Raw genomic sequence first — 25,648 nt, 5'->3', positions numbered from 1 at the left:
TGCTGTAAAAAATGAAATGCACATTCGTATTGAACCAAATTTCTGCAATTTCTGTGACAATTTTCTGGCTTAACTTGGGACGATGTATCCTAACTACTTTGAATCCTCATTTCTGTCTAAGCTTTCTTTCCCATTCAAATACAGTCATGTCTAACTTATCCGTAACTCAGTTCACTGGAAACCTTGTTATCCGGTCTACAGTATTTATTCAGTTATCTTGAATTCATTATCTGCATCAGGGCATGAAGTACTGGAAACAATTTTACAGAACATGTGTTATTGCGACTTGCTTACAGAGAGACGTGGCAATGGCCTCTGCCTTTCACATTTGCTGGAGTTTGCACTGTCTTAAGGGAATGTCATCCCTTGCGAAATCTGTCCCTTCACTTTTCTTTGGCGCAAACCGCGCTTTTTGCTTGGTGTCACAGCATGTGAACTCGGTATGTTGTTGTCACTGATGATATGTTCATAGAAAAGAGGCCAAAGTAGAAGGTGATAACTGAGGCAGTTCTCCTCAGCTCTCCACCGTCGTGGCAGTAGAAAATGCACCACTACGCCCAGACACCTCGTCGCCCACCAATTGGCTGAGAGGCTGTGTGCGCTTCGATTGGTCGACAATGTTTTGAAATTGCATTTTGTCTGCGCACACCTGCTTGCAGCGGTTCAGCACAGTTCATAGTTTCCAAATACGTGTAACACTGTTTCATGTCTGCCTGCATTGTGCACTCTGGCGGTGTCAGTTGACAGTAGTGTTTGTCAAAAAGCAAGTGTGTTCGCAGGCTAATCTGTATATTGAGGTGACTCTACACGTGTCGTGCTGTTTCTTGACATGAATATTGAGTCTACCAAGTGCGGAACTGGAATGCTGTCGCGAGTCGGAACGCGCGAAATTTTCTAGCACCATATCGAATACAGTGACAACAAAAACAGGACTAAATGCGACACAACCGCTTTCCATTTTGCTTTAATGTATGGTGCGCTGCAAGCATCGAAAGATGATGCTCAACATGAAATTGTATGCCACGCATGAGACTCGCTCGTTATTAGGAATTAGACAGTGTGTTCATTTTGCAAGTTTGAACTTTCTCACAATGTGTCAGAAAGTGCAACGCAATGGGCTTTGTATGCAGAGTGAGCACATGTGTCAGGCCTTGTAACACGATGTATCAAGTAAATGTCTATTTTATCCAAAAGTTGCTTTATTTATTTTAGAACATTGAATAACTAGACGTCAGACGTGAAAACCAGTAGGAGTCGATGGCAGCCATAACCAGTCGAAAGGAGATCCAAACAGGAAGGCCGACTGGTATACATAATGTGCAGAACGTCACATTTTCATTGGTAATATGCCCAATGTTGTGTGAATTATCTCAAACTATAGGCTCTATGGGGAGCTGTTTGTGCCTGACTGAGGTGTCCAGGTAAGTGAGACAAGACTGCAGCAACAAGCAGCAGCACCAAAGACCTCAAACAAAATGACTTACTCAGTTCTCCACAGTCGCTTGCCAATATTGATGGCCCTACCTTGGTGCAAGCCCCGAAAGCAGAACTTCGAAATATCTACATAAAATGAAATGCTGTTATAGCCTCATTAATGATGTCTAGAGGACGTACAGAGTATTTGTGTTCTAATGAACACAGATGTAGCACAACCCTCCAGCTTCAAGTCTCATTTCCTCCTGTTACTCATTCCGATTCCCCACAGTAAATCTCCAGAATGTTGAAGGTACCCAAGTCCTACTACCAAAGGGTCAAGACATGTAGTTTCTTCTTATAAGAACGCATCTCCTAGTCGTTCTTTCACTGTGAGCAGAGTAGACAGTGGAACGATGCAGTATATATAAGGTATTTAAGGTATATAAGGTCATTAAGGGCATTAAAATTTTTGAATAAAGAAAAGCAGGAGTTTACTTCTTTTAACGTTCTACACCATTCTGCTGTTCTCCTGCAAAGGTGTTTTTTAATGTTCTAAAAGAAGCTGTGAAAGATATGTGGCTTTCATTCCCATGGAGTTGTTTCCACACACTTGACGCATTACTTCGGCCAATTCTGCTAACTGAAGCAAAAAGAAAAAGAAAACTAAACATGAGAATGTTGCTCTTCTTCACCTTGTACAATTTTGAAGCGTATGGCAATTCCAATCTATTTCAATCACAAGTCTGCTACTTTGTACCGGATGAGTCGACGGGAGCGAGCAAACGGGAAACGTGCACTCACCCGCGAACACCAGCAATTTAACTGCACAAAAATAGAAACAGCCTTGCGAACAACTGCTTAAATAAATCATTATCCAAATGAAGAAATCCGTTAATTCTCCCTGTAGTTATTGTACAAAATCTTACCAATGGATTTCTGTCTCACATGCCTTTAAAGTGGTTATCCAAGAGCTATTCACTCAAGAAGCGTGCCGCCGTACACGCTTTTCAAGACAAAGCCCGCAAGCCCAAGACTGTATAGCACGGCTTTAACGCATTTGACTACAGTACGTTACCTTTTATTTGACGTATATTCATTATTCGTGCTGTTATAAGAGCTTCCATGGCAGCTGCAAAAACTTTTATTGGCTACGTGACTGGCTGCGAAATTGTCTCCCGCCGGTCGCTATCAGCCGCATAAGTAGCCGCTTGTAGGCACATACTTCTTTTGTGGTATTGATGATACTGCTTGCATATTTTGCTTCACAGTGGCAGACAAGGTCACGAATTACGCTTATTTAGAATAGGACACGTTGGATGACCTCGATCTGAACATTATAGCCAATAGAGGGTCGGAACTACTTCACTCCGCGGAGACGACTCGTCGATAGCCTAATCACTTTTTTGTGCACACGTGCATAGGTGTTTGTGTTGGTCACGTAGTGGTTCGTGCAGTTTCCGTGAATGTTGCGTGCATGTGTTAGGTTCTGTTAACAACACATAATGAGCAACAAACGAAAACAGAACGAAAGGAACGGGCACACCAAAAGTTCTTTGCCCTCAGTTTGGTCTAGAGCACTAACTCCATGTTCAGAGTGGCCCGACAAGGTTAGGACCACTCATACGCTGTCACGTTCTTTGAACCTTTCAGTGACCTGGTGACCAGTGCTGGTATTGATGTAGTTCATCTGTTGGTGATGTAGATACACATCTGGCAAGAACATGAGCTTTCCATCGCTTGGTATTGAGGAGTTCTCGTTAGATCTATGAAATTAGTCTATAAATTGGCAATGTTACCATGCGAGTGACTTTCCACAACCATGTTTTACGCGTCTTTTCACGTGCGAGGTGTCAATGGCACGGCCCGGTCGAATCTGTACATCCATATGCAGTCGACTTGTAACTTGTATCTTAGCTATGTGTGATGTTGAGTAAATGACTACGCAAGTCATGAAAGTTGTTCGCTGCCTTCCATTCGCAAATCCTGAAAAAGTTACCAGTGCAACCTTATGTAGACCCTGCTCTGTTGCTGATCGTTCAAATGAACACCTTCCTGAATGTAATGTGCCATTTGACCAGGGGTCCAAACTTCTGTTTAAATGTTGAACACTCATGATCTAACATTGCTGGTAGTTTGTTTTTGCATGACCCTGGTAAAGCCTGCTAAGCAATACTGTGGTGATGTTCAGTGTGTGGGTTTGCATTTAGGCTCACCAGGTATCCTTCACCACACTGAAAACACTTGTGGTCATGGTTTTGCTGTCCTCCTTGTTATCACTTTTAACTGGAAAAGACTTGCTACTGTCAACTCGCTGTTCTGAGCCCCTGCCGGGTGCTGTGATAAGTGAAGGATATCCCTGCGTTGTTCAAAATGACAAAGTTGACTATGCTTACTACAATTTAAATTCAGCCACATGTATGTCTGTAGTTTTGTCTCATTTTTGTTTTAAGATTATGAACCTTTTTTTGCTCTTGGTGATTGTAGTCAGTCAAAAACAAACTTGGCAAAAAGTCCTAGGTTTATTTAGAAGTGCTTACGGTGCTTACCTGCCCATGAGCAACCCACAGAGTCTGAAGCATAGGGAAGAATTTGTGGCATAGTTTCTCTTCGTGGGAAATGTTTTCCTATCGGGCATTGCTTTGGTAGGTGTCACGATTCCGTAAGTAAGCTTCACCTCATTGGGAAGGCAATGCAAGCTGCCAGAGCCGCACTAACCTAACCTGTCACTAAACTAACTTAAAACATCATACATTGGTTAGTTTAGTGTTAGGTTAGGTTAGTGCGGCAGTGGTAGCTATCCTCGCCCCCCACCCCATCGAAACAGATTTGGGGGGCGAGGCAAGCTGCCACAGCCACACTAACCTAACATAACCTATCACTAAACTAACCTAAGACATCGCAAACTTGGTTAGTTTAGTAATGAGTTGGGCTAGTTTAGTGCGGCCTTGGCAGCTTGCGTTGCCTCCCCAAATCGGTTTCGGTAATGAGGTAAAGCCGACTTGCGGAATGGTGACGCCTACCAAATCAATGCCAAAACCCAAGTGAATTAGCTTTCAAGCTGGTGCTGGCATGTGCGTTTCAAAAGTTTGTGCATGTGCAGAAATTTTTACCTGTGTTCAACCTGTTTGCAGACTAATCTCAAATAATGGATCAGTTCTGCTATTTCATAGTTCAGATTCTCTAGTTTTTACATTTGTAATTCTGTAAGCAATGTTTCAGTTCGTGTGAGATGCCTTATTTATTTTGTTTACGGGCGCTCGTTTCCCTCACTGGCACTGTGAAAAATGCTGCACCTGTATGATGCTTTACTGTTGTCTTTTTCTAACAGGATGCTCCAGTTTTTCCACCTATAGTTGTTTGCAACATCCACTCTATTTACCTTAACATTCTGAGTTGTGCCTCTCTGTTTTTTCTAGGATGAATTCTTGGATGTGCTGTACTGGTCCAGACAAATTTTAGGAATCCTTTTAGGCCTAGCCTGGGGCCTTGTTCCTCTTAAGGGCTTTCTTGGAATTACCTTGTATGTACCATGTATTACTATAAATGCAAACACTGCTTAATTATGTGGACAACATTTGAAAACCTGCTGAATAGCTACCCACAGCAACAAGCTGAAAAGAATCTTAAGCAGAGTACCTACTTATTTATTTACCCACAGAAATATACAATAACAGTACAACAATAATAATGTAACAGAATGCAGATTTTGCAAAACAACAAAATTTCTGGATAAATTAAACAATCTAAATATATTTCAGTAATTGAGCCTCTGTATGCAATAAGGGGATAAGTCGACTTATCCCCTTTTTACTATTTTTGCTGCAATGACATCTACATACCAGTATGTACCTGCCAAAGAAAATTTAGGACCGCATTGCAATTTATTGGCCCGCTACAGGAGAGTAAGAAACGGGAAATGCGTGTGTGTCAATGGGAGGGACACACAGATCAGGCCCCTTTTCTCGGTTTGAGATTTTTCGACTTATCCCATTATTGCATACAGAGGTTCAATTTTTCAGAGGGGTGGAATTTTATGAGAAGCTGTGGGCAGTATTGTTAATATAAGATAAAATGTATGGTATTAATATTCAAACTGTGTTGCAGACAGTGCTGCTGAAGGAGCACAGTGGTAACTTGTTACACCTAATCCTGTTAGTCTTCCTGTTCCATAATACCTCAGATGTATAAGTTACATTGCTTCCTTGCTCCTCTCCACTTCTTTATTCATGTTGCTGTTGCATAATTGTATGTATGCACAACAGAGCAAAAACAAGACTGCCTTTCGGTAGCAACACTGTGTTTGTGTGTGTATGTGCGCTTCGTGCCCATTCATTATGAAGCCAACCTACAGATTAGCCTATATTTATCCCATTGCAGATTTTGTTGTGTCAACACCTTTCTCGTCTATGGATACACAAGCTCATTCCAAAAGGTAGACGACGAAGAATATGGTGGTGTATGGGAACTTGCCAAGGAGGGCTTTATGACATCTTTTGCTGGGTTTTTGGTAGGTATTCAGAGCATATTTCACCCTTTCAATCTCTTTCGGCAACAGAGAAACTAGTTGCATTAAGGCTCACATTCAGAGACTCTAAATGCCATGTACCATTATGTAGGGAAATGGTAGAGACTGTGATGAGAAATATACACATACTGTATTCCCCTGCTTCAGCTGGCATGCCACAAAATTTGAGGTCTGAAAAACGAAATGAGCTCATTTATCTCCACATACCCATGAAACTTTATTTACAGGTGAGTTTCATCATGAATGGAAATGTCATTGGCTGTGCTGCAAACTGGTCTTGACATCTGACTCAGACTTGCACACATTGACGAGGAATTCTAAACTCCCTTGCAGCAGCACTGACGCTTGATCCAGCTTCTTCAAGTCTTTTCAGAACATTGATTTTGAATCCGATGGAGTAACTTCGGGTGCGAGATCATTCCCGCTGTCCTCCACATGTCCGCTCATCATCTATAGACTTGTTTACAGTTTCCAAACAAGATGTGCCATCTTGGTGTTCATCAAACAGGGTTGCATCAGGGTTGCATCAAACAGGGTTGGTGTGGGCAAAACACGCTGAACGCAGCCTGCGAATGCTTTCCATGAGTGCGACATCAGCCGTGTTGGACTGTCTCCCTCCACTCCCTCTCCCTCTCTATCACTAGGACAACGTTCCTTTTCGCGCGTTTGAACTCCAGATCAAGCTTGCATAGCCACAGTTCGAACAATTCCTGCGTCATCCATGTGCGGGAATTCGCAGCATACGCAACGGGAAGGGTGCAGACGCCCTTAAAGCACCTCGGGCGCTTCACTTTTCCAATGACGAACAGTTGGGTCTTGTGACTTCCATCCGTATTGGAACACACCATCACGGTCACCCTTTCCTTACTTAGTTTCCTTCCCGTGCAGCGTTCGCCACGACGACACAAGCTCTGACTGGCAGGCACCTAAATAACAGTCCCAGTTTGTCGGCATTGTAAACATTGCACGGGGCATACTCCCTCAGGACGGTGTTCAGCGTCGTTGCTTGCAAATTGGTTACGACGCTCGGATCCACTGCAGCCGCCTCACCGCTGACAGCTTTGAAGACTAGGCCGTGTCTCTCTTTAAATCGTGAGATCCAACCGTTGCTACATTTGAAATCCGCAAGTCCGAGACGCTCCGCCAGACGCTCCGCTTTCGCCTGCAGGATAGGGACGCTTACTGGTAGATTCGAACTTCTGGCTCGTTTCAGGCACAGGAGAAGTGCCTCTTCCACACCGCGGGAGTGCAGCTTCCCGAAGCCTTTTCCGGGTTGCTGTAAAGCCATGTGCCTTCCCTCGAATCGTGTCTTTACTTTTCATGATCGCCACTATAGTACTTTTTGCGATGCCATACTTAGTCGCGACAGCAGTTTTCTTCAATCCCGACTCCGCTTCGTCGATAGCAGCCAGCTTTTCCTTCAGGGAAAGCGGTTTATACTTGGCCCTCGTTGACATTGGTTACAGCACACCGCAGACACAGTCTGTTTCACTTCTCGCGAAGAGGACGCACGCAACATGCTGTTCTGAGTGGACAAAACGCAAGTACACAATTACCGGCCACACTCGCACGTGCACCTTCCGAGAGGCACACTCTGCTCTCAGCTCTCCCTCTTGCATGGAATTCGAATTAAGTGGGCTTCAAATGCATTGAAAACATAGCGGGCCAAACAAAACTTCGAAATTTGTTTAAATTAACCGGGAATTTGAATTATCCGAGTTCGAATTAACGAGGTTCTACTGTACTTTAGAGAAGACTAGTTACTTGAGACAAGTGTCGCTACAAGGCAAAGTCGTTTAATGGTATACAACATGACCACCCCTTTGCACTTCATATCGAAGACTGCACGGCCCAACCACAAAGCATGCTGCCAACGACCAGTGGCATGGCCGAGTGGGCTAAGGCGTCCGCTCGTTGGTGGTAACCAAGGTCGTGCTGAAGACTGGGAGGTGGTGGGTTCGAATCCTACCGCCGGCTGTGCTGTCTGAGGTTTTCCCTGGGTTTTCCGAAGACTTTCCAGACGAATGTCGTCACAGTTCCCCCTGAAATCGGCCCAGGACGCATACTAACCCCCCTGTCCCCCACTCCTTCCTGCTATCCTCTCTCCGTCGCTCATAGCCACAGTTGCTTCGCGGCGCTAACACCCAATCAAAAAAAAAAAAAAAAATGCTGCCAACGACAATCGCTAGCGTTGTAGTTTATCTAATATTTTTGCCTTTGCAAAGCCAACTCACTGCTGATACTGTACAAGCATACAATTATTTCTCCTCAGGCAAGCTGTTTGATCGGGTCGTTTCTGAAAATAGCGCTTCTTTGCTACCTTCACCTATTTATGTTAGAGTCGTTTATTTGTACAATAGAACCTTGCTAATTCGAAGTCATCTGGACGGCGAAAACATTTTGAATTAAGCGGGCGTTAAGCGAACCTGGGCACATGGTGAAGGAAAATATATTTATTTGCTGAAGAACTCACAAATCTTCGTCTGCCACCTTCCGAAAATGACATCGAACGTCACCGTTTGTTCAGGATGGGATGCTAAGTCCATCATATTGCTGCACGCGCCATTGGCTTAACAAACTTCTGAAAACGACGGTGCGCATGCAGATTCATCGTCGCCATCACTCTGTTCATGTGCGCGAGCTGTGTACAGAACGATGTCCCCTGTGAGACTTGCGGCACAGGTCTGTTCTGTGTCTTCTATCCTGGCGTACTCTTCGAAAGACGCGAAGCCTTCCTCGTAGCTTGCATCACCGGTAGGAGCTTACAGCACTTTGCAGATCTCGCGACTGTGATGATCGCCGTCTTTTCTTTCATCGTCGGTGTCTTGTACTTCACCCGCAGGCTGTCTCCACAGCCTACTGGCAATAAGTGAACTTCGAAGTGGTGTTTTGGTGGTGATCTCAACAAAAGCATGAAACGAAAACCTGCCAAAATGCGCTCGCGTAATCCGTAATGGCAGCACAGCTGGGACACTGGCTTGCAAGGAAGCGCGAGGATGTTGCACCGCGGGACTGGCAGCTGGGATAGGGATGTCAGCAAGGGAGCAAGCACGTGGTTTTTATGGCAGGTCGTCATTGCGTGCGTTGGAAGCCAATGGAAAATGATGAAATTTTGTAGGAAACTTACGAATTAAGCAAAACACGAGCCAGTTTTCTTCAAATCGTGCAGTCAGATTGCAATGCACGAAGACTGGACCATAGCAATCCTTTGAATTATGCGAGATCGAATTAGCAAGGTTCTGCTGTACACAGGTTTTGTAAGGGAATGTCAAATGTGCAGCCCTCCTGGATCCAGAGTTTGCTTCATAAAAACAAAAGTTATGCTGTCACAGTGAGTATCAGACGAGCCACATGGAGCATGGGTTGGTGGGTTGGTCTCGACACTGCCAAGGGTCAAGTGTGCACGGGTCATTACTGAGGCCCCCGGTTTTCTGCTGCGGCAAATTCGAAATTCTGCGGCACCGACTTGTAAATTCTGAGATTTTCCTTTATTTTCTTGAACAATGTGGAAACAAAAATATTTTATAAAATTACAGATTGAAAGCACTGTTGTGGCTCAGCATTACATACATGATATCTTGTGTTCTTCTCTGGCAAACACAAAGGTCTGTCACCAGCAATCATTTTATACCTGCTGAAACTTGTTTCAGTATCTACAGAGTTTATAGGAACTTTATAGGAAGATTATAGGAAGGAGCTTACAATACATGCCCTGTGGAAGTTACAGGACACCCTTTTTGTTTCTCGGCTATAGACATTATTTAAGAGTGTTTAAAGGCAAACTTCCAGACATCAAATCAAAGTCCTCTACTGCCACCGCTAAACTGCACACGGGAGGGATGCCACCCCTTCCTCAGGCAACGTACTATGCACAATAAACTTGGGCTAACGTTATCTTAAGCTAAACTGCAATCTGTATGTTCTGGTCCTGCAGCATGGAAAGTTCCTTAAAGCAGGCTTCACCTCAAGCAGGAAAGCTTCAGGTGAAGCCCACTTTCAGGAGGTGTCGTTCATATTTGGCGAATAGTCGGATATTCGGAAATCTGATCATTGGGTATTCGATTCGCGAATGAAATACTTAGAGTGATTGATATTTGATTCAAATTCGAGAACTCCAATATCCGCACACCCCTAAATATAAGGGATTTCGTGAAATTCCGTGCCGAATGAAGGATTCTGCGATGAATTCCGGGTTCCACGATATTTCGCAGAAAACCTGGGGCCTTAGTCATTACATGTGCGTAACATTCTGCTCCTCGTGCACCACTGTTTTGCTTGAAACCGACGTCGAGTGAATGACTTGCCGGCCGGCCTAAAATTACGTACATAGAGGTTGCATTACAAACAAACACAAAACAATTACGTTCACTAGAACATCTAAATTTTGTATTCATGTATTTACGGTTCAGTTCAGTTCCAAATTAACGCTCAAAACTGGATTTTCATTATAGGAACCTGCCATTTTGATAATGTTTTCTACATACTCTATCATCTTTCCCTTGTGTCTAATCTTTCCATTTCACATGCAGCAATTAAACGATTTCTTCTCTGTGCGTTGCACGGAAACTGATGAAAAGTGATTTCGCCACCCTTTTTCCATCGGGATGTGCGTCCGAAAGATGCACAGCTTTGCTGCATGCCCACTTTGCATGAAAACAGCAATTACTCCAGTTGAAAATCGTAGCTGTTTTGCACACACCAAGTGAATGCCCTGTCAACCGCAGTGCCACCACTAGAGTGTGATGTCAGATACACATAGCCCCGCATATAGCCGATGTTTCTGATGCTGGTGTCTCAGGCAGATTTGTCACGAGAGCTGTCTCTCCCGTCCATCTCCGTTGCTTCTTGTTCTAGCACTGAACTTGAAAGACAAATATCACTGCGGCTGTCGACCTTAAACAGTAGCGTACCTCCCCAACCCTTTTGTGGGTGGCCCCTGACCTGGATGTGCCAACATGTTAGCATGAGTCAAATATTGCCATTCCTGGGGATAATCCTCTTTGGAATGAACCTTTTGTGGTGCTTGCTACTTCAACAGTTATCACTAGAGTGTGAATTTTCATGCAAACGCATGTTTTTTTTCTCAATATGGTTTCATTTATAGACTATAAAAAAACACTTTTGGTCTTGGTTTGGGACTGATCAGAAGGGTTCTATGGTGCATATAACTGCATGTTTTGCACGTTGTGGCATATTTCACGTCAAAGTGCACGAATAGTGCATATTTTGACATATCTTTAGGTGCGATAGCTTACTACCGCTTTTTTTATGGATGGTTTTGCTGGTTTCGGGATGGCATTGGGTCATCGTTCGCAAAAATTCTGGTCAGAATCGAACATTTTCCATGTTTCGGTGGGATGAGGTGTGGTGTTCAGCCTGTACCCTGGCTGCTCTATCCTCTCCGATAGGCCATACTTCACCAGCGCCACTTTATTGTTACGAAAACGGGTGGCATTCGCATTTTAATTGGCATTATGCAGTGCCGAACATTATGCAGCACGAACATAAAACGAAGATCAAAGCTGAGCTTCGTTGTGTATGTTCGTGTTTTTTTTTTGTGTGTGTGTGTGTGTGTTGCCCATGATCAGGTTTGTTTTGTTATGTGTACCATCCACCAGCGCTCATGTTTATGCTATTTTATCAATCACAACCACAAAGCCTTCAGCTTTATAATTCATATATGCGGCAGAAGTATTCTTTGTTGTGTGCTGCAGAACAAAGGCGGCTCTATTTTACAGTGTGATCCCTAATAAAACACTCGCTTTCTTTTTTTAAATAGGCATTCTGTGCACTACTTTCGTACCAAGAACAATTAAAAACAGGGTTTTTACTCCATATTTAGAAGATTTTCAGTGCATATTTTGGGGGGTTTTTAGTGCATATTTATCCGCGCTCTTGTTATCACCAACAGAAGTTCACCAGAGATTTTATGGTGTGCTGCAAAATACGGGGTTTTGCGGGGTCTCCCCTACTTGTATGCAGCATGCCGGCTGATGTGGGGGAATACGGTAGTTTGTATTCCCGCCTACGGTGTGTATCAGGAAGGAGCCACTTAAAAATGTTTTTGCGCCACGGTGTACTAAGCAGATGTGCAGTTATGGCTCCTGGCTTTTTAAAATCTGTAAAACGTTGTGGACTTCACAGCATTCCACAAAATTGTGCTATACCACTGGAAGATGGTGGGATAAAAGTTCACCTCGGATTTCACGGCACGCTACAAAATTCAGAGTTTTGCGGCATCCTGGTCTCCCCCGCATGTATGTGGCATGGTGGCTGATGCGGGTGAATACAGTTGTTTGTATTCCCATCTACAGCGTGTGTATCACAAAGGAGCTGCTTCAAAAAACATTTTTGTGCCAGAATGTAGTAAGCAGAGGTGCAGTTATGGCTCCTGCTTTTTTAGAAATCTGTAAAAGGGTGTGGAATTCACAGCATTCCACAAAATTGTGCACTACCACTAGAAGATGATGGGATAAAAATTTTGGTGCAGTTGCACATCAAAAGAAAGCAGGAGCCAGAAAAGAGCAGTGCTGACACAGGCGGTCTAGAATTACTCTAGGATTACTATTGTTACGCATCTTGTGCATGGGTGTTGTGTTAGGCTGCTTCAAACGAACAGAATGCTTGTTGGAAGCTGCTTGCTTTCTCCATCACAAATGTGAGAAGCCACCATCACTCTTGTAGTACAGTCTGCTTCTCTGTTTCTGGCATAATATAAACACAGAGAGAAGCATCAACACAATGTATTATGCTGCACCCCCTCGCTTTGTCAAAATTGCTTAGATGGCTGAATCCAGCACACCAACGCTCTGCCCTCAAAGCTCTACTGACTTTTTTGGACACCATAGGATGGGCCGTAGGACTCTGGCGATGAAACTCCCCAATCATCATCATCAAATAAAGTTTTTTTGCATTCAGTTTGTGCCTTCACCATTTTTGTTGAGGAAACTAGTACAGAAATATTCAACTGATGTGTTCAAACTATTTATGTGGATTGACACTTCTGTGGTGCGCTTGTACTTTTTACAGAAAGTACATACAGTAGTTGGAAATGTAATCGGAATGTGCACTTTTTCTCCGACTGTAACTGAAGTTAATTCACTTCTGCTTTCTTGCACAAGCTGATTTGCACTGCCATCTTTAACAGGGACTTTACTTTTTTTTTCCACAGGTCACGTGGATCATGATTTACTCTGCAACTCAGTATGACTGACAGACCGTTTGAAGACTTACATAATGTGTACAATTGCTCTGTGTGACCGTACAGGGATGTGAACGCTCCCATCTATCATGTCGTTTAAATTAGATCTAGCTTGCTTTTCTCCGTTTTGGTGTAAACCATGAAAAGATAGTGCATACACATCTTGAATAAATTTTTCATCATACAATCAAGGAATTTAGTGTGGCCACTCTCCTGACTCTCCAGCGTGATATGGACCAACATAACAGCGAGATTTGCATCTGAGGCAGTTGCTTGTTCACAATGTACTTTGCTGTTCGGATCTTTATTAACGCATGATTATGCAATGATTTTAATCTAGGACATCGCAATCAACAGTACAGTACATTGCTGTACAGTTCTTGTGTGACTAATTCACTGAAACTACAATCAACATGTTGAGAGGTTGTTTAGAATTGTTACCATGATAGGCAAGCCTGAGCGACGGGCAAGACACGTAAACAAACACTCAGGCTTGCCTATCATGGAATTTATCCACCAGCTAGCCTGCATTTACGCCATTCTGTTTAGAATTGTTACTTGCACATGACATTCCATGATGGAATAGAATGACTTGCAACTCTCACAGGTACAAATATCACGATACTGCCAGAGCCGAGGTCTTCTACGAGAAAGGCAGCATATACAAGAATCAACTGGTTACAGGCCTTTGTCTATAATGTGATTAGCTTCTGAGTGGAGCTATAAAAGTGATCGAATTCCACTGTTCCTTGACGAACGTTACGCATATAGATAAATACTTTCACGGCTAGCAGTACGCGAACGATAGAAATATATAATAAGCACAACAAAAATTTGGCTGTCGGAACAAGATGTCAAACTTCACATTTATTCGCATATCTTCATGCGACGTTCAACCAGTGCCCAAAATGTCGTGTACTGGATCTTTCATGGGTATCCCAGGGATCTCCAGGCCTTTCCTCCATTCAAATATCCAAAGCAAGATATCCTGCAGACGTACCTAGGACATCTGTTATTTACTGGATAAAATCGAAACGCGAATGTCGTTCTGGGACATCCCATAGATATTGCATGGTTGACCAGATATTCAGGGCGTTCGCGACCTTGTAGGGATGTCCTATGGATATGAATGGTTTACTGGGTGGTTGCGTCACTGTCTTTGAGAATGTAATGTTCGCTGGTGGCACATTTTGCGTACTGAGTCTTTGAGCAAGGTTAATTATTTTTTAGTACGGAATGAAACAGTTTTTTTAGTCCGTATAGGGGCAGCTTAGTGCAAGATAACGCAACAAACATGCACATGTTCTCAGTAAAGAGCTGCCACACAGTAAAGCAAAAGGCTGACTGTACTGCTTGACAATTAACAGCTGCACGTTAGGAGGTATTACGCAGATTGAAACATGCGACGTGCTTTGAGGGCTCAGACTGAGCGTAATGATGTAGCGGCATTTAGAAAAGCATTGCACCTGTAAAGTTTAACATGCAACGCATGAGAAGACGAAAAGGTTGAAATGTTGCATATGTTTGTTTCTACGGCTTGTTAAGTCTCTTTTACTAATAAAGCAAATAAAGTACGATAATGCGACGGATTTTTCCTGGAAGTTCACAATGAAGAGGATAAGTGCGTATTTCCGAGTGCCAGACGCCCCAGCATTAGTGACTTCTTAAAAAATCGCAATGGCTTCCGGAAGCTTTTGTTCTCTATCGCTCGGGACATTTCATCGAACGCCGTTTCGTCGACAAATAGACTTTCAATCGAAAGCAGTTTCATCAAATCGTTCCTTATTTCGTCTGGAGCATAGAAAACATATTTTTGGAGCATGCAGTTTGAGACTCGAATTGCAATGGCATAAATTTGGCAGGCTTGTGCAAGACACTCAAAAAGTAATTATGTTACTGAGTACCATGCAGAAAGAGGCTGAGCAGAGTACAAAATATTCAACATTGAAAAATATTTGAGTAAAATACTGAATAATTGCAAGAGGAATTCTTACTTTCAAGATACTATCAAGTTAGGATTTGTGAAATTCACTATCCATCAAATAAAACAGAGTGAACATAAAAACGGATTCCTCGTTCACATATACTCTCGTTGTTCCGCGATATATTCTTATACGTTTATGTTTTGTTTTTATCATTTAGGGATTTTTAAAAAGGCTGTGAGAGCAACACTGACTCCATTTTTGCAGACCGGGTTATGCGGCCAGACGGACGTCCTGTCGGGAAGAGCGTTGTTAACTACTGGACGACTAATTACCTAAAATTCATTAACATCTTAATTAGATGCAATCGGGGAAATGCGAGACAGCAGAACTGAAGACAATCGCCAAATTTCGATATGCTAATGAGCCGAAACCAGAACTACGCACTTCTTCACACCTTCAGCTTGTCTGGGCCGGAAAGCGGTCTATCTGGCCATCAGGTCATCGCCTACTCCATCGCTACAAAGCACGTAACCCTCCAACGCTAGCTCCCTTCGCTCCTTTTGCGCTCGAGAAGTGCGTGGTTTCGGTTCCGGCTCATTTGCGTAGCAAAATTTAGCGATTTCTGTCTCAAAGTACGTGCTCGTTTCAGGATATCTTAAATAGAGGGTGGATTTAAATCAGAGTCACATACGCTTTCGACAGGAAGTCCGCCTGGCCGCACAACCACCTGTGAAAACCGCAACGGAATCTTTTTCGTTTTAAGCCTCTGTTACTGGCCCATATTTGTTTCTGTTTCAGTTTCCGTTACCACCATTGTTGCTTTCCCTTCAGTTACGTTTCCGTTACGGTTCTCGGTACCGCCTCATCTCTCGCCTGTCCTTTTTTTTCTTTTTCTTTTTTGTAAGCTTCCAGACCGCGACGAAACTTAATCCCTCTATGTACGAGGGGGGACCCAAAAGAAACTGGAATTATTTTCTACAAAATTGTGTTTTTATTGTTGCATGCTCTAACTTCAAACACCTTCAAAGTGATCTCCCTTTGATGCAATGCACCTGTCCAGACGTTTTTTCCACTGCTCAAAACAGTTTTGGAACTCGTCGACGTTGATGCTTTTTAGTGCTTGTGCCGTTTTCTGTTTCACTTCTTCGACATCGGCAAAATGTTTCCCTTTGAAGACTTTCTTCATCCAGAGGAACAGAAAAAGGTCACAGGGGGCGAGATCAGATGAGTAGGTTGGGTCGTGCACAGGGGTCATTCCATTTTTGGTCAAAAACTGCTGAACACTCAGCGTGGTGTGGGCAGGTGCGTTGTCATGGTGAAAGAACCAACCACCTGAATGCCACAGCTGGGGACGTTTCTTCCGTAGATCTTGGCGCAACCTTCTTAAAACTTCCAAATAAGAGCTTTGGTTGACCGTTTCACCCGGCGGAACAAATTCCAAGTGCAGAAGCCCCTCACATCAAAGAAACAGATCACCATTGTCCTGACGTGCGACTTCACTGGTCGTGCTTTCTTGGGACGTGGTGAACTGGCTGTTTTCCATTGACTAGAATGCCGTTTCGTTTCGGGTTCGTAACTGTAGCACCAAGATTCGTCTCCTGTTATGATTTTAGAAAGAAAGTCGGAGTCCGTCTCCAACTGGTCCTTTAACGCACGGCACGCAGCCATGTTCAGCTCTCTCTGTTCGGACGTGAGCAGTCGAGGCCAAATTTCGCTGCAGCTCGTTTCACGTGCAAATCGTTCGATAAAATTCGCTGACATGAGCTCTACAACATCCCTGCCAACTCCACAAGCTCATCAATGGTCCGACTGCGGTCTTGCAAGAGGGCTTGACGAATTCTGTCGACATTTAATTCAGTGTGGCTGGTCGAAGTCCGTCTGGAACGAGGTTGATCGTCAATCGACATTTCGCTTCGTTTAAATCGAGAAATCAATTCCTACACTTGGGTTTTGCTCAAAGCAGCCTCCTTGTAAGCCGTCTGTCGCATAACTGCCGTTTCTGATGCGTTTTTGCCCAACAGGAAACAAAATTCCACTGCCGCACGTTGTTCGTGCAAATCAGCCATCGCGAAATAGGCAAACGCATTGAAGGGGTCTAACAATAGAATTCACTGAAGCCAAACGCAGCGTTGCACAACAACGCCATCTTGTGCACTGATGCAAAACAGTTCGTAAAACTCTCACCTAGTGGTGGAAGCCTGTATTACAAGGGATCCGCCCTCACAAGGACAATTCCGGTTTCTTTTGGGTCCCCCCTCGTATATATTCTGAAATCTATTTGGAGGACTTTAGGGATACGTGTACACAACATTTATTCAAAAATATACATGCGTGGTTTCTTTGAAGAGCTAAGGTCTTCACGAATGTTACTCATGCTTGCAACTTGCAAGTCACCATACGCGTATAAGGACTTTGCTTATTCTATTTACTGTATACAGCAGTGTTTCTCAAACTGCGGGTCATGACCCTCAAATTGGTCATGGAGGTTCCAAGCAGACATGCGATATGCCTTAAGCCACACAGACCAACGTATTGATTTGCTTGTATTAAGAAATACATCCTTCATCAAAATACATGATTAAACCAATCCTTGTTAAAAACATTAATAAGTATTTTTGGTAGCTCTCTCTGTGATGTCTTTTAAATAAATTACAATGTAAATGTATCTGCGTCATTGAAAAAAGTCAATTTTCAGAAAGCTTACAAAGGTGGGGGATCATGGTAGGTTTGGTACTACTCAAAGGGGTCACGTATTGGAAAAGTTTGAGAAACACTGACATACAGCGTGTTTATTTTTATTCGTTACATAATTTTTATTAAAAACGAGCAGAGCAAAATAGATGCCGTTTTTGCAGTTGAGTTATACATGGTCTTTTTTTTTTCGATACAGATTTTTCATAAAAAACCTATAAGGGCTATAGACATCCTGTTTTCACTTCTATCTTCTCTGGACTGGCGGACGTTCTTGGCCATCTGTTGCTCAACCGTCGAATGACTAATTACCTAAAAATCGTTAATTAACTTTTGAATTATAAAAGCTACACGGTCGTTCCAATGAGAACACCTGGTCCCTTCGGTCACCTGATAGCGTTACCGTTTTCAGAACAATCCGTTCGATAAAATTCGCCCGCAAAAAATTCCTGAAAGGACACCATTTTCTTCTTCTTTATTTTGTTCATTGCGCATCTTCGGAGACGCGTCTTGCCTTCACCCCCCCCCCCCCCCATGTGAGAGGGTGAAGGAGCACAGTGCCTATACAATGAACTATACAAGATTAGTTTTTGCAATCCAAGTAGACAAAGTAAAGCCCGTGGGCCCCTACACAACCCCCTTGGTCCCACCGCCCACATGATGCGCAATAAAACCACACAAACGGGTGCTATTTTGCTTCACCGTCCTTTGCGAACAAGGCACCGCCAGTCTGCTGTGTCGCTACTGCGTGCGCTTCTGCTTTGATGGAAATATCCTAGGAAACAGGAAAATTTGCTGGAAACTCGTAGGTAATATGCAAAAAGCAATCTCTGAGGAACAAGCATAAAGCCACCTAATAGTTGACGTATCAGTTTCTAAATTGCATTAAATTGTCGCGTCTTGCCCCGTGCATGTCATCGGATGCATTAATTTTTCTATTCAACACCGGATAACCAAGAGTGTCCATAGTTTGCACATGTCTAGATGAATGAATAAAGAAATAGAATGTGGACTTACATTGACAAGATAAGCCTGCGAAACGCTGCTGCACAGATGACAAGAAAAAGGACTACAGAAAATCGCGCCTTTATCGCGGGTCCTTACATTCTAGGCAGAAGAAACCGATTTGTTTCTCTCTCTTCAACGCATAAACCAATCCGGACAATAGACCTCTACCCGAGAAACTTCATCATGACGTTGGCAGACGGACTGAAACCGAAACAAATCGGAAGGGGAGGGCTGGGTTCCACGAATGGGCACTTGTTCGCTGCCTCCTACTGAAAGAAAAGTAGGACCGAAGGTCGCCTCCCTTCCAGAGACCATCGTAATCCCTTGAAGACCGTGGCGTTCGGGCGCGACCTTGTTCTCCCCTAGCTTTGAGCGTAGTTCAACTCTACCAAAGTGGTGGCGCTGTCGAACACTATGACGTCATTTGTTTATAAACAGGGAGAGGTCTATTCTCATGTGTAATAAAGCGGACATGCAGAGCCACCTATGAGTAAAGTTTCAAGTACATGGAGCAACGCGTCTCTGAGACTGACGGCGACGATAAAAAAATGTCGCGCCTTGCCCAGTGTCTCATCTTGCCCCACCTTACCCTATGGCAAGGCGAACATTCTCTCGAAGAAAGTATGTAACTACAAGATCACTAATTACCTGAAATTCATTAATGAGCTCTTTAGTTAGGGGATTTCACGCAAGAGCGAGATAGTAGTACGGGAGATATTCCTCGCTGCAAGCCATTCTATGTTTAAAAAAACCCTTAAATGCGCACATGCGTTGAAATGTCCATAGCTGAATTTCTCTATGCAAATGAGCCGAAACAAGAACTTACGCGCTTCTCGAACGCAGAAAGAGCGACAGGCAATCCATGTGAGAGGGCCACGTGCCTTAGAGCGATGGAACTGATTGGTCAGTTTTATCGCTCCAAGGCACGGCTCCAAGGTAATCTGTTGGCCAGAAGACCGCTCTCCGACCCAGATAGTACGGCGAAGGTCGCGTAATTTCTGCGCTTGAAAAGTGTCGTTGTTTGAACGTTCAGCATTCCTGAACCACACAGGAACGCTGTTGTCCTGTGTGGTTCTTGGTCCCTGTCTCTGTATTTCTGCGTCATTTTTAGTGTGATTTACCCACTACCCCATTATTCTACCTTATAGTACTTCTGGTACTTCAACGTACCTGCTGTTTGCATGATTGCCAAAAAAAACAAACAAAAAGAAAACGAATTTCATCGAGGATTGTCTCCCATTCTGCTATCTCACTTTTGCCCGAAAGCCCGCAATTAAAGAGTTAACTAATGAATTTTAGGCAATTAGTCATCTAGTAGTTACATAGTCTCTTCCAGAGGATGTCCGCCTGGCCGTATAACCCAACTGCCAAAAAGGCATTTCTCTCATAGTTTTTTTTTTTTTTTTTGTGGTGCAACTAAAAAAGGAACACCCTGTATATACCGACTACCGTTAACGGCATGAGCCCCAGGCGGATCTTGCAGGTGACATAGTCCAAAGAGCGGTGACAAGCTGAGCCTTTGGACGCTGTTACGAGGTTGTTACGAATGTATAACGCTGTTCTACGATCAGATGATATAGCTCAGGTCGATGCATTATGTATCCATTAATACGATGTGAATAATCCATGCCGTGTTCGCGTATAGCCACCAGAGGAATCTTGTACTGTTGTAGAAGGGTAGAAAATCCAGTGAATAAACCAGTAGGAAAATGAAGTTCCTCAGGACGAGAGCCGCCGATATTTCGAACAGAGACTGTTCTTCTGGGCGGTGGGAATGCCGGAAATTCTTGTACGTTCGTAGGAGATGTGAAATGGACATCTCCACTCCCATGAGTGTCAGCCCTAGGCTGTCACTTCTTGGCGCATTTACGGAGCGGCAGTCTTCGAAGGACACATGGAAAAGAATGCTGGATGGCCGGAACCACACTTGGCACCCTTTGGCTCCCTTTTAGCATTGCAGTGTGATCTTCGATGTGATCGATATTCGTACATATTCCACATTTTGTAGCACCTCGGCAATTTCGAGCCAAATGACCAAATCGCTAGCAGTTATAGCCTCTGCATATGGGGCCTTCAATGTATTCATGAACTATGAAGGTCTCAAATCTGAGAGCAATTCACTGAAGGAGACGGATTGTGGGTTGAAAAGTCAGTATGACCCTGCGCAATTCAGTAAACATCACTGCCACGTTCATGGAATACCGGATCTGACGGCTAGCAGATGTCACCCCTCCATCTTTATGACAAAGCACGAGATCGTTATTCGAGTACTCTTTGGGGACGTTAAGGTAAGGTGGGGCAAGATGAGACAGAAATTTGCAATTGAATATGGAATTTTTATTGTTCATGTTAAAAAAAAGCTAGCCATAGGCACATTCTCAGAGGTCTAGAGCTTCTGATCTATAGATCAGAACGGACGCAGCTGGTTCTAAAACAAACACAGAACAAGAAATTCAAAAATGCCTCATCTTGCCCCAACCCTCGGGGAAAGACGAGACATCGCGTGGAGCAAGATTAGACACGCCGTGGTAATGAAATATACAACTTAGTTTTTGCAATCCAAGCACCTACACAGCTCCTTTGAGACCCTGGCCCACATGATGTGCAATAAAACCACACAGAACCCGGTGCTATTTCCCTCCACTGTCCTTTACAAACAAGGCACCGCCAGTTTGATGTGTCGCTGGTAGCTCGCTTTTTAGTGCGCTTCTGCTTTGCTGGAAATATCCCAGGAAACAGAAAATTTTGCTGAGAAATACTAGGCAATATCCAAAAAAAGAAATATCTGAGGAACAAGCAGAAATCTACCTAATAGTTGACTTATCAGTTTCTAAATTACATTAAATTTAAATTGCATTAATATAAATTGTCGCGTCTTGCCCCGTGCATATAATCGGATTCATTAATGTCCATATGTTGCATATATGTAGATGAATGAATAAAGAAATAGGATATGGACTTACATTGACAGAATAGTCCTGCGAAACGCTGCTGCACAGCACAGATGACAAGAAAAAGGACTACAGAAAAATGGGGCCTTTTGGGGGGGTCTTTACATTCCATGCTGAAGTAACCGATTTTTTTCTCTTCAATGCAAACATCAAGCCGGACAGTACTCACGCACAATAAAGCGGACATGCAGAGCCACCTATGACTAAAGTTACAAGCGCATGGAGCAGTGCGTCTCTGCGAGAGGCGGTGTCGAGTACAAAATGTTGCGTCTTGCCCCGTGTCTCATCTTGCCCCACCTTACCCTATATATCCTTCCCGTGTATTCTGGCACACGATTTTGGTATTGATTCGGTACTTAGTAGCATTTATTAGCAAATAACCTTTCAGATATCCCTTCCGTATTTTTCTTTTGCATATCCAATATAATCTAGTCGTTTGGATCCAGTGGGGTAAGTCGGCTCATCATAAATAAAAAAATATACTAAATACTGTTGACGAAATACTGTTGACGAAATATGAAACGATACGATACGGCGTTCGATGAAACGTGTAAATGTTTGGTAAATACGTTGAATAGAACAATGATAAAGGTTACTGCGGTTATCAAGAAACACAGTCTAGCCGGCGCATCAATCGGTAATTTGGCGTCGGCACGTCCGTAGATTCCATCCCCTCTGGTAACGAGATGCGCCTGACAATGGCAGTGACAATGCGCGCGTGCACATATAGTGCCGCCGCACAACAACAAATGACCTTGGATTAAATGTCAATTTCTCGATGAAACGACGTACAACGACAAGTCGGGGAACCGATTGTAATAGACGTACCTGTATTTTTCCAAGTTTGCATCATCAGTAACGACCGCCGCTGGGTCTTCCGTCAAGTTTGCACTGCCGATGTGCTTTTTTCTTTATTCCGTGTTAGCGCCACGAAGCAACTGTGGCTATGAGCGGCGCACAGATATGGACAGATGAAGAGAGGACAGCAGGAAGGAGTGGGGGATGGGGATTAGTATGTGCCCTGGATCGATTTCAGGGGGTACTCTACCGAGATTCGTCTGGAAAGTCTTCGGAAAACACAGGGAAGCCTCAGACAGCACAGGGATTCGCCCGAAGGATTCGAACCCACCACCTCCCAGTCTTCAGCACGACCTTGGCTACCACCAACGAGCGGGACGCCTTAACCCGTTCGGCCATGCCGCTGGTACACTGCCGATATGAAACGACCACACTGTTTCGTACATGTCCATAATTTCTAGAGGTCGTGTTTCCGTGGGAAACATAAAACTGTTGATGACTAATTAACGATGCTACAGCTCTCGTGCATAATTATATTCTAATTATGAGCGTAACTGACAAGAAAATTGCTTGTCTAGCGCGCCGACCTGCCGAGATAAACCGCTTGAAACATGAGGCTACTGTCTCGTGCCTGTAACTTCTCTTCTAGGATCGATCTGAAGCTTTTGCTCTTCTAACGTAAAACGAACGGGTAAAATATTATTCGTTGCCTCAATCTTTGTTATTCCAGGTTGGTGCAAAATATGCGTGTCGCCTAGCACACCAGGGTATAGTTGTTGTAAGCTACGGGTTGCAGCCTCTCCGTAACGCAATAACTGATATTTTATGCTTCAACATTAGATACAAAAGATGTGAATGATACGAAGCGAATACGTATTCGGTTTAAAAGAAACATCAGTTCGATTCGAAATTCGGATAGAGAACTCCGTATTCGATTTTGAAATCGAACCAAAAGTACAAAATTATTCGTTTCGGTATTCGAAAAATTCGAATGTTCGTACAGGCCAAAATATTATGCCAAAAAAATAAGGGGCACAATTAACAAAATTCTCGCTACCGTTAATGTGTCATGCACCCTGTCTCGCGGGCAGTCTTCAATGTGGATTAGAAACAATGGCCATTGAACATGCGCGTAACGCCACCAAACGGGCCACGCGTCAACTTCTCAAAGAGCATTGGAACCAACTCTCCCTGACAGGTTAACATGTGACACGCTTAGTGGCGCTACGCGTATGTTCAATGGCCATTGGTTTCAATAATAATTGAAGACAGCCGTTGTGACAGGGGCATTAAGAGGCTTTATTACCTACATTCTGTGTCTGTTATCATCCAGCTGATCGTTACTTCTGTCATGAGCATTGACTGGGTTGAGCTTTGGAACCACCACACAAGGTTGTATGCATCCGACAAGAAAAGTGAAAGGGACAGTTCCCCGTATGTATGTCTGCGTTCCCTTAGAATATATTTTACACTTCTCAATGGGTAACAGGAATCTTGGCAGAGTATAAGGCGGGGTGATCAGAGTAAAGAGGAACAGGAAAGAAAGTATAGTTACTCTACATTCTTTCCCCCCTTAGAGTGACTCGTAGTTACGACGTAAGAGCGCGTGAAAACAAGTCCGGGTTAGTCAGTTACAAGTCAGTTACGTGTCAGGTATTTCCCATCATAGATCGGATTGCGCGGCAAGGAAGGACTGTGCCTGTGTGTTGTGTCGTCTTTTGACTTGTTCCCCGACACGGGCGTTTTATCGCTTTTAAAGAAAGGACGATGTCTCCTTTGTGCCAAATCTTCCAATATGCTCCCAGGGATCGATGATGGGACTCACAACAAAGGATGTGCTTAGTCAGAAAGATCACCGTGAACCCGAGGAGAAAGAGAGCAAAACAGTAGCTGTTTTCGTCATTGTACCGAAGCATGTCATTGTACACATCATGCAATGTTGCTACACCGAAGGTGTAGAAGAACCGAAGGTGTACCCCTGTCACACGGCAAAGTGAATGTCATTCCCAACGAATGACAGTCACGTTGAATGTCATTTGCTCGAGCAAGATGGAGCTACGCAGCAAAGAAAGATGGCATTCGGTAATGGCGACGATGACGGTCCGTGAAATAGTTTGACAGTGTTTTGTTTGAATATTGGAGGGCGTTCCTTATAAATCTATTGTCTACTTTAAAAACTATGGACGTCGCTGGCAAAAGTAAACTGTTTGCTTCGCTTTGACCATCGTGGAAGGCACAAGCCTTGAGAAGTACCTAACCGATCGACAGGCAAGATGGCGGGTCGCGCTGAAGGTGCCATTCCAGTGGATAACGACGAGCAGTGCAAACGTGCTCCCTCATTCTCTAATTCCAGAAACAAAGACACATGAAAAAAAGGACACTAACTTTCTATTCGTGTTTCTTTTCTTTTTGCTTCTTAACATTGTTGTTTGTTGCTGCGTCGTCCAGGGTGCGCAGTTGGTGCGAGAGGGAAAAGCGAATGAGCTCACCAAACATTCATGAAATGCCATTTGGTGTGACCGTGTGACGCTGAACGAATGTCATTCAGTACGAATCGCCAACCGTTGAGTAATGATACAGTTATCGCTTCTCAGGTGTACGCTTTTTTGTGACAATTTCCGTATATTCAAATTGCCACGTGTAACGTGTCATCCTCTCAAAGAGCATTGGATCCAATGTTCCACAGGTTGACCGGTTGACAAGCTTGATGTCGCTACGTGCATGTTCAATGTACAGTGTGTTCAATCGTCATTGAAAACTGCACGTGTAACATCCTGTGTATTTAACTTTGTTGTTACTTAAAATATTGGCACGGCACCAGTCAGAGTGACCACGGCCACCACGGAAGATATCGGGATGTACAATTCCCACAGATGTTTAGAGCCCACTGACCGATTTTCCCGACGTTGAGAAAGACCCAGCTTGAGCGTGCCGAAGGGCTCGCACGCAGGGTATGAAGATACTTATGCGCTTCTGTCCCAGTGCAATGTGATCCACGCTCGACGGTTTTCCCTGGAGGACATGGAATGAACGGCCAAGGAAGGAGGGTTTTCTTGCACATGCATCCGCGTTCCCACCGATAAACACGGCAGCGTTAAAGGACCACAAAGGGGCTGCGATAAAAGCTCGCTGA

The 25,648-nt window shown here is 43.9% G+C and overlaps 2 protein-coding genes across 3 annotated transcripts in view; one reads left to right on the top strand and one right to left on the bottom strand.

Moving 5' to 3' along the window:
* The window catches only part of LOC135378070 (large ribosomal subunit protein mL52-like), a 37,902-nt gene that overhangs the window by 5,266 nt on the left and 6,988 nt on the right, over positions 1-25,648 (bottom strand). Inside the window, exons 1-2 of one of the 2 annotated variants that reach the window (XM_064610917.1) lie at positions 2,492-2,668; positions 1,485-1,560 (exon numbers count right to left, since the gene is read on the bottom strand). In XM_064610917.1, the coding sequence (XP_064466987.1) occupies positions 1,485-1,560; positions 2,492-2,540 (125 nt within the window). In that variant the 5' untranslated portion in view covers positions 2,541-2,668. Of the gene's footprint in view, positions 1-1,484; positions 1,561-2,491; positions 2,669-25,648 lie in introns of those variants that run through there. The other variant, XM_064610916.1, reaches the window with a different exon arrangement.
* Positions 2,806-13,337, top strand: LOC135378071 (GEL complex subunit OPTI-like). The gene is made up of 4 exons (XM_064610918.1): positions 2,806-3,023; positions 4,833-4,936; positions 5,794-5,923; positions 13,113-13,337. Exons 1-4 carry the CDS (start codon positions 2,919-2,921, stop codon positions 13,152-13,154), a joined length of 381 nt encoding a protein of 126 aa, XP_064466988.1. The 5' UTR covers positions 2,806-2,918; the 3' UTR covers positions 13,155-13,337.

Source organism: Ornithodoros turicata, chromosome 1 (genome assembly GCF_037126465.1).
Source record: "Ornithodoros turicata isolate Travis chromosome 1, ASM3712646v1, whole genome shotgun sequence".
NCBI classification, from domain to species: Eukaryota; Metazoa; Arthropoda; class Arachnida; order Ixodida; family Argasidae; genus Ornithodoros; species Ornithodoros turicata.
This window is presented reverse-complemented; position numbering and strand designations above follow the sequence as displayed.